The sequence below is a fragment of the Moschus berezovskii genome, chromosome 18 (assembly GCF_049115385.1).
Source record: "Moschus berezovskii isolate FMDL1 chromosome 18, NW_MosBer_1.0, whole genome shotgun sequence".
Classification (NCBI taxonomy): Eukaryota; Metazoa; Chordata; class Mammalia; order Artiodactyla; family Moschidae; genus Moschus; species Moschus berezovskii.
The window spans coordinates 53,362,924-53,373,137 of NC_142477.1; the positions used below are offsets into that span (position 1 = coordinate 53,362,924).

A 10,214-nucleotide genomic window follows, 5' to 3' on the forward strand; every position below is an offset into this window, starting at 1 on the left:
TATAGCAAAACACTTTGCCTCTCCCTCTTCCTAGTACACAAAGATATAAAACTAGTTTGAGATGACTTTAGTAAAATACTTCCTAAGTTACTGTCGTGGAAGAGCCAGCGTTGTTTGCATTGTTATCCATGTCTGTTCTCTTTACAAGACTGAGAAAGCCCTTTACCAGACTTTTAACTGCAGTGAAAACCTTGACAAGTCATCTTCTTAAGTTAAATATCTGCTATATCACTTGTTCATCAGAGGAACCAAGGGATAACTGGTTTAAGTATTTTGGCCTTTTGCCATGTGACAATCTCTTCTCATTCGGACAAACGTGCTGGATAAGCTGTTACTGATGTTCCTAGAGCCCAACCCCTCAAGTTCTGGGCTATCCAAAATCTAAGAGGAAGGAGGAATCCAAAATCTAATTTCAACTTTGCAGAAAAGTTCTGCAAAGTTTTAGATCTTACTCTTTGTCCTGCAAAATTATGCATGCCTGTTTTGTGATATTTGTAGACAATTAAAGAGGTGAAGCAACAGTTAGAACTGGACATGGAACAACAGACTGGTTCCAAATAGGAAAAGGAGTACATCAAGGCTGTATATTGTCACCCTGCTTATTTAACTTATATGCAGAGTACATCATGAGGAACGCTGGGCTGGAAGAAGCACAAGCTGGAATCAAGATTGCTGGGAGAAATATCAATAACCTCAGATATGCAAATAACACCACCCTTATGGCAGAAAATGAAGAAGAACTAAAGAGCCTCTTGATGAAAGTGAAAGAGGAGAGTAAAAAAGTTGGCTTAAAGCTCAACATTCAGAAAACTAAGATCATGGCATCCAGTCCCACCACTTCATGGCAAATAGAAGGGAAAACAGTGGGAACAGTAGCTGACTTTATTTTTCTGGGCTCCAAAATCACTGCAGATGGTGACTGCAGCCATGAAATTAAAAGACACTTACTCCTTGGAAGGAAAGTTATGACCAACCTAGAAAGCATATTGAAAAGCAGAGTCATCACTTTGTCAACAAAGGTCCGTCTAGTCAAGGCTATGGTTTTTCCAGTGGTCATGTATGGATGTGAGAGTTGGACTATAAAGAAAGCTGAGTGCCGAAGAATTGTTGCTTTTGAATTGTGGTGTTGGAGAAGACTCTTGAGAGTCCCTTGGACTGCAAGGAGATCCAACCAGTCCATCCTAAAGGAGATCAGTCCTGGGTGTTCATTGGAAGGACTGATGTTGAAGCTGAAACTCCAATACTTTGGCCACCTGATGCGAAGAGCTGACTCATTTGAAAAGACCCTGCTGCTGGGAAAGATTGAGGGTAGGAGGAGAAGGGGACAACAGAGGATGAGATGATTGGATGGTATCACCGACTCAGTGGACGTGGGTTTGGGTGAACTCCGGGAGTTGGTGATGGACAGGGAGGCCTGGCGTGCTGCAGTCCATGGGGTCACAAAGAGTCGGGCACGACTGAGCAACTGAACTGAAACTGAACTGAAAGAGGAGAAGAAGCAGGGTCTCTGAACCTCAAATGAGAAAGAAAATGTTGCAGTTGAATGCTAGTACTGACAATCATCCCAGTTATCAACAAAGAGTTCACGTCCAACAGCCTAAGGAATCCTGGACCTCTCAGATTTTGTTCACAAAGCATAACAGCAAATGAACCTCTCTACAAACATCCTTTTTAGGATTGGAGGGTCCTCAGTGTTCACCTTTTTGGAACACAAAGAAAGAAACCCCACCAGCAAACACTGAGAAAACAATGTTTCTGATTAATATGCAGTATAAACTTAAATAGAAAATAAAATAGACTTTATTATAAAATTATTTTGTCTGATTATCTCTTAGAATTCTAAATTTCTCATGCCTTATTTGAAAATAACTAGTTAATTAAGGTATGGATGTGAGAGTTGGACTGTGAAGAAAGCTGATCGCCGAATAATTGATGCTTTTGAACTGTGGTGTTGGAGAAGACTCTTGAGAGTCCCTTGGATTGCCAGGAGATCCAATCAGTTCATTCTAAAGGAGATCAATCCTGGGTGTTCATTGGAAGGACTGATGCTAAAGCTGAAACTCCAGTACTTTGGCCACCTCATGCGAAGAGTTGACTCACTGGAAAAGACTCTGATGCTGGGAAGGATTGGGGGTGGGAGGAGAAGGGGACGACAGAGAGTGAGATGGCTGGATGGCATCACCGACTCGATGGACATGAGTTTGAGTGAACTCTGGGAGTTGGTGATGGACAGGGAGGCCTGGCATGCTGTGATTCATGGGGTCGCAAAGAGTCGGACACGACTGAGCGACTGGACTGAACTGAACTGAACTGAAAGAAAAGGGAGCCACTTTTGTCAGAAATTCCTCTGAAACAATTAGCCAGAAATTCCTCTGAAACAGCATTAAAATCACCCCTCAGTTTAAAATATCTTTCAGAAGACAGCCATAATGATGACCTTCCTCCAGCCCTGTATCTCCTATCGCTCCAGCCAGCTATTTTCAGTATTGGTACTTACTATTCCATGAGAATTTCACTGATTAAAAAAGATTTGGGCTCCTTCTCAATCTGCAGGACTATGGTGCCTCAATGTGTCTAGTGTCATATTTAAAATACAACATACTTTCTTTTGGCTTTGTTTCAGCCCTCCCCTTCCCCTGCTCCCTTGGAAATTTCTTATTCAAAAGGAGAAAAAGAGAAAGCAGTTGACTAAATACAACACTAGGTATTTCCATAAGACAGATTCTCTCAGAAATATATCTTTTTTTAAGATTTCAAAACTGGCTTGTGGCATTTCTATTACCTCACCTGGAGTCAAGGTCTCTTTCTCAGGAGTCATCTTCAGCCCAGTTTCTGGGAGGTCAGTAGTTGAACGCTCTTCCCCAAAGGAATGGGCTGTCACATCCCCAGCTTGGCTCTGCTGCCATCTTGTGGTAATCGGGCTACTGGCAACAGGAACTTCAGCTGATCGTCTCTTTGCCAAGTTGCTGGTGAAGTTAGAGTATGTAGTATTAACTACATTAAATACCTCTTTAATAACAAAAAGATCCATGATTTACAGTACCCTCAATGATACAATCATTCAGTTCAGTTCAGTTCAGTTCAGTCGCTCAGTCGTGTCCGACTCTCCGCGACCCCATGAATCACAGCACGCCAGGCCTCCCTGTCCATCACCAACTCCCGGAGTACACTCAAACTCATGTCCACAGAGTCGGTGATGCCATCCAGCCATCTCATTCTCCGTCGTCCCCTTCTCCTCCCGCCCCCAACCTTTCCCAGCATCAGAGTCTTTTCCAGTGAGTCAACTCGTCGCATGAGGTGGCCAAAGTATTGCAGTTTCAGCTTTAGCATCAGTCCCTCCAATGAACATCCAGGATTGATCTCCTCTAGAATGGACTGGTTGGATCTCCTTGCAGTATAAGGGACTCTCAAGAGTCTTCTCCAACACCACAGTTCAAAAGCATCGATTCTTCGGCGATCAGCCTTCTTCACAGTCCAACTCTCACAACCATACATGACCACGGGAAAAACCATTGCCTTGACTAGACGGACCTTGGTTGGCAAAGTAATGTCTCTGCTTTTTAATATACTATCAAGGTTGGTCATAACTTTCCTTCCAAGGAGCAAGCGTCTTTTAATTTCATGGCTGCAATCAGCATCTGCAGTGATTTTGGAGCCCAAAAAAACAAAGTCTGACACTGTTTCCACTGTTTTTCCATCTATTTCCCATGAAGTGATGGGACCAGATGCCATGATCTTTGTTTTCTGAATGTTGAGCTTCAAACCAACCTTTTCACTCTCCTCTTTCACTTTCATCAAGAGGCTTTTGAGTTCCTCTTCACTTTCTGCCATAAGGGTAGTGTCATCTGCATAAGATTCCTTAAAAGAGAATTATTAACAACTCATCTAGTACAACACAAAATGTATATGTTGATACATATACAAGAAATTTTTAATTTTTGTGACCTGGGAAAATGCTCTTACATATGCATATAAAATAAACATATGATTACATATTTTAACATAGACACACACATACACACATACTCAGAGCCTCTGCTGAGGGTCTCAAGACACACCAAAGCAACTGAGGGAGTGATCAAGCTTATGTTTATTACCATTACATACAAATATAAAATATGAAGTCAAATAACACTATATACTGAGCATATAAGCTGCTTACATAAAATCATAAAATTTCATAAAATCTGGAGATAAACAGCAATTTTCTAGTCCAATCCATTTCACAGATAGGAAAACTGAGGCCTAACTTGCGCAACTTCTGTCCATCCTTTCTGAGAAACAACAGGAATTTGGTAGTTACAGATCCTTTAGTGGTGAGCAATGCCCCGGAGCTATGTGGAATTAAAATGAAAATGAATTATTTTTTAACAAAATGCAGGCATATTAGGTTGTGCCTGCTAAGTTGTTTCGGTCGTGTCTAACTCTTTGCAACTCTGTTGACTATAGGCCCCCAGATTCCCCTGTCCATGGGATTTTCCGGGCAAGAATACTGAAATAGGTTGCCATGCCCCCTCCAGGGGATTTTCCTGACTCAGGATGGAACCTGTGTCTCAAGTCTCTTGCACTGGCAGGCAGGTTCTTTACCACTAGAGCCACCTGGGAAACCCCATGTTAGGTTAATATGCTTTGCTTAGTTGCTCAGTCATGTCCAACTCTTTGTGCCTCCATGGACTGTAGCCCACCAGGCTCCTTTATCGATGGGGATTCTCCAGGAAAGAATACTGGAGTGGGTTGCCATGCCATCTTCCAGGGGATCTTCCAAACCCAGGGATCGAACCCAGGTCTCCCGCATTGCAGGCAGATTCTTACTGTCTGAGCCACCAGGGAAGCCCAAGAATCCTGGAGTGGATAGCCTTCTCCAGGGGATGTTCCCGACTCAGGTATCAAACTGGGATCTCCTGCATTGCTGGTGCATTCTTTATCAGCTGAGCTAAAAAGGAAGCCCATATTAGTTTAATATCCTTCTATAAAGGGCTCTTACAGAATTTTAGAAAAGTTTGCCATCCCATGGGAAAAACGAGCATGAGACATAAAAAAGCAGTTCACAAAAGAGATAAAAATGCTCCCAAAATATTCAAGCTCATTTGTAATCAAAAAATGCAAATTTAAAACAATAATGAGATGTTAACAATTTTTTTCGGAGAAGGCAATGGCAACCCACTCCAGTACTCTTGCCTGGAGAATCCCATGGACGGAGGAGCCTGGTAGGCTACAGTCCATGGAGTCACTAAGAGTCGGACACGACTGACGTGACTTAGCAGCAGTAGCAGCAGCAATTTTTTTAAATGACATTTCCTAATGTTGAAGGTTCTAGAAACAAGCACTGGCATGCAGTACTGGTGGCGTGTCAATTAGTATTTGGAAAGGACAATTTGTGTGTTAAAAGCCCTTTATTATGTGCCTAACCTCTACTGACCTAGCAATGTCACCTCGAAGAATTCAAGGAAGAAACCAAAGATTGCAGCATTGTTGAGTGCTTACCACATACAAACCCATGTGTTAAGAGCTTTATGCACATTCGTATATAATCCCCAGAAACACTTGGTGAAGCAAGTCTGTTATTTACTCCCATCTTACCAATGATGAAACTGAGGTTCAGAAGTTAAGTGAATTGCCTAAGACCACACAGTGAGTAAATGGAGATGCTATACCCTAACCTTATCTGTCTGACTCCACAGTCCACACTTTGAACTGAGAACACGACGGTGTGTACTGCAGTATATAAGGGAAAAAGATAAGGGGACTCAGTGTTCACCAGGGGAAAACTGATCAGGTAAACTGTGGCATCCATAGAAGGGAATATTCTGCAGTCATTAGAAATGATGACACACATTAGGGAAATGAAAATCAAAACCACAGTGAAGCACCACTTCACACTCACTACTATAATCAATAAATTTATCTATCTATAACTGTTGGTGAGTATGTAGAGAAATTAGAATCTTTGTACATTCCTTACGGGATTGCGAAACAGTACAGCTGCTGTGGAAAAAGTTTGGCAGTTCCTCAAAAAGCTAAACCTAGAATCACCATATGACCAGCAATTCCATTCTAGGTATATACCCAAAAGAAATGAAAACAGGTACTCAAACAAATACAGATGTATGGGTGTTCATAGTAGTGTTACCAACTCCAAGCTCACTCTGCTCGCCGCCAAACGACAGGCCAATGAATCTGAAAGACGAGGTGTTGAGGAAAGGAAGAGAATTTAATCAGGGAGCCAGCAGACCAAGAAGATTACAGGCTAGCGCCTCAAAATAACCATCTTATCGCTTCTGGAAGCCAGGTTCTTTTATAGATCAGAGATGGGGGGAGGTGAGGAAGCAAAGTAAAAAAGCCGTTAATCTTGCAAACATCTCCTAGAATGGCAAACCTCAGGCAAAGGATGTGTTCATTTCTCCCATCCTGCCATCCACAGGTGGACAGGGTTCGGAACAAAGGCACGTTAGTTTGACAGTCAGGCAGAGGGGCAGGATTCTGAGGCAAACCATTCTGTACAAAGGGACAGGGAAGCCTGGCATGTCGCAGTCCATGGGGTCGCAGAGTCAGACATGACTTAGCGACTGAACTGAATTGAATAATAGCAAAAGCAAAGAAAAGCTGGTTAAAGAAATAATTCCATCATGGGGTCAGAACTGGCTTCCTCCCTGCACTGCTGTATTATTCATAATAGCCAGAAGATTAAAATGGATAAACAAATAGAGGGCAGAAGTATGTGTGCAATGGAATACATATATATTCCTATATAAAAAAATATATATATGAATATTACTCATATAAAAAGAAATGAAGTACTCATAAAATGCCACAATGTGGATAAACCTTGAAAATATTATAAGTGAAAAAAGCCAGAAACATATTGTATGATTCCATGTATGTGAAATATCCAAAATAGGTAAACTCCACAGAAACAGAACACAAATCAGTCGTTTCCGTGTGCTGGGGAAGGAGGAAATGGGGAGAAACTGCCTAATGGTTATGGAGTCTTCTTTTGTCTTTTTTTGAGTCATCTTTTGTGATGATGAAATTATTTTAGAAGGAAATAGAGCGGTTGTACAACACTGAATTTTCATTTGAAAATGTTTATTTTCATGTTTTTATATTTTATTATTTCACTTCAATTTAGAAACTTTTCAAGTAGAATAAAATTCAATAAAACATGAAAATGCTTACACTCTACTAACAAGTGAAAAAAGGACACTATACAAGAGTATTCCAATATGGTCCCACTTCCTATTTATAAAAGAAAGATAGGAAGAAAGAAAATATGTGAGAACATTTAAGGTAGGGAATATTGGTTTTGTTTGTTTTTTTTAGTGAGTATGTGTGAAAGTGATCGCCCTTCCCAACCGCAGACAGGCAGTCGCTTCATCTGGCAAGAATTCTCTCCCTAAGGCATCAAAAGGACACCTTTCCCAGAAAAAGAGAAGTCAGGAGCCTGAGGCCTCTGCTGCTGTAGGGTCGATTTTTTTGCCTTTCAATTGTTCTATCCTTGTTCTTGTTTTTGAGTGGGAACAGGAAAGCTGAAAAGCAGGAAGGAGGGAGCCCGGGAAACATAAATCAGGCTCAGAAGTCTAGACAAGGGAGCAACAGGGAAGGAGCTGGCAGGAGCAGACCCCCAGGGAGAAACGTGGCCCACTCAGATTTTCTTCTTCCTACTTCTGGGTCACTGTCCTCCAAGGAAATCACAGAGTCAACTCAACAACTGGAGAGGCTCGGCTGCAGGCACAGGGAGACTGGGTGGTGGGAATCTCTCTCCGACTGTAAGGCTCCTGTCAGCCAAGAAAGACAGGGGGCTTCCCTGGCGGCTCAGTGATCAAGAATCCTCCAGCCAATGCAGCAGACATGGTCAGATCTCTGCTCCAGGAAGACCCCACATACCACAAACCAACTAAACCCATGCACCACAACTAGAACCTGGGGGGAGCCGCAACTATTGGAGCCCACTTGCCTTAGAGTCCGTGCTCTGAAACAAGACAAGGCACTACAATGAGAAGTCCGCACACCGCAACTAGAGAGTAGCCCCTGCTCACTGTAACTGGAGAAAAGCCCATGCAGCTGAAGACCCAGCACAGCCAAAAATAAATGATTTTTTTTAAAAAAGAAGAAAATCAGAGGGACACGTTGTCCCTGCTTTAACAGAAATTGAGGCTTTTCATCAATGTCCCTATTTCTTAAAGTCTTCCAATGATTCAAAAATTTTCAAAGTAAGCCTGTGGGCCCCGTTCAGGCTGTGGGTTAGGTCTGCAACCTCTGCAAACACCAGCCAAGCCACCCTCTCCCTTCTTGGTGGCAAGAAAGAGAGCAGCCACCATATTTGAAGATTGATTTGCACCAGACATGATGCTGTTGATCCAAGGTTTTCTTGGAGCCCCAATTTAAATATATAAAAACAAAATAATCCTGAGTTTAGAAGAGGGAAAATAAAGAATTTGAATATGTCAAATTGAATATGAATTGAATATATCATATATGAAAAGAATATGTCAGCTAAGAAAAATGATTAAGAAATTTCACTCTGACACTGACACTGAGCCATGTTTCTCTGACTTGTCCGCTGTTACTCTCACCATACAGTTTCCCCATCTGGGATGATTTTCAACTGTTTTTTGCAGGAGCAAATTCTAGTCTTGTAGCTGGGATCAGCCAGAACTCCTTCCCGGAAGTGTTGATTCGGTAAACTGAGTCAAGAGATCCACCCTCACCAAAATGGATGGGCACCGTCCAATCCACCAGGGGCCCAAATGGAGCAAAAAGACAAAGGAAGGGCAAATTCTCTTGCTTCTTGAACCGAGATGTCCATCTTTTCCTGCCCTCAGATATCAGAGCTCCTGGTTCTTAGACCTTCAGACTCCTTGACTTACATCAGCAGTTCCCTAGTTCAGGCCTTTGGACTTGCACTGAATCATACCACCAGCTTTCCTGGTTCTCCAGCTTGCAGATGGCAAGGTTGTGGGGTTTAGCTCTCATAACCTCATGAACTTCTTATCTATATCTCTATTGGTGTCTGTGTCTATTATGTCAATGTCTATATCTATGTCTCTGTCATATGTCCTGTTGATTCTGTTTCTCTAGAGAATTCTGATACAATAGTGGCGCCCTAAGATATGCAGGTCCTAATCCCTAGAACCCCTGAATGTTCCCTCCTATGACAAAGAGGTTTTGCAGATGTGTTTATCAAGGTCAGGACCTTGAGATGGGGAGATCATCTTGGATTATGTGGGTCACCCCTCCCTCTAGAAGGAGGCAGAGAGAGACTTGACCACACACGGAGGAGAAGGCAATGCGACCACGGAGGCAGAGGATGGAGCATTGCTTAGCCAAGAAATGCTGGCTCACTAGAAACTGGAAGAGGCAAGGAACAGCTCCTCCCCTAGTGCCTCTGGAAGAAGCAAGGCCCTGCTGACTCCTTGGCTTCTGCCAGCGAAACTGACTCTGGACCTCTAGCCTCTGTAACTGTCAGAGAACACATGTGTGCTGTTTTAAGCCACAGAATTTGTGGTAATTTACTACAGCAGTCATTAGAAACTAATACTTAGCACTCTTTATGCTTCCATGGCTCACTGTGTGTGCTTCCAATAGAGACAAGCCACATTTTATGAATAATAACAGCATTCATTGAGTGCCTAGTATGTGCCAAGCACTGAGATAAAGGCATTAGAGGATTTTTCTTTAAAACTTCATCACAACACAATGAGATAAGTACAATTATTTCCCCCATTCTCCAGAGTTGGAAAGTGAAGGTTAATAGGCTTGAACAAGATAACTTGAGCTAAGACACAGCACTGACAAGTAGGAAATCCAGGATTCAGGCCACTGCAATTATACACAACATGACAGCCCCTGCAGCATGCAGTGCACAACCTCATAACCGACCAGGGCAACCTGCAGGTTCAACTCACAAAGCATTCAATCTTCAGTCCCTGTGCTTTTAACATCTCTGCTCATGTTGTAGTCTCAATGTTTGTGTCTCTCCCCTCTTCCTCCACAAAATCATATTGAAATCCTAACCCCTAAAGGTTGGTGTCAATAGGTGGGGGCCTTTGGGAAGTGAATAGGTCATGAGGGCAAAGTGAAAGCATTAGTTGCTCAGTCATGTCCAACTCTTTGCAATTCCATGGGGTGTAGCCCACCAGGCTTCTCTGTCCATGGGATTTTCCAGGCAGGAATATAGTAGTGGGTTACCATGCCCTTCTCCAGGGGATCTTCCC

General features: G+C 42.6%; 1 protein-coding gene across 1 annotated transcript in view; it reads right to left on the reverse strand.

The window, feature by feature from the left end:
• Positions 1-3,031, reverse strand: part of CDC20B (cell division cycle 20B) — a 33,956-nt gene extending 30,925 nt beyond the window's left edge. The window contains 1 exon segment of the mRNA XM_055422050.2: positions 2,788-3,031. Within this exon segment, the coding sequence (XP_055278025.2) occupies positions 2,788-3,031 (244 nt within the window).
• Between the last annotated feature and the right edge of the window lie 7,183 nt (positions 3,032-10,214).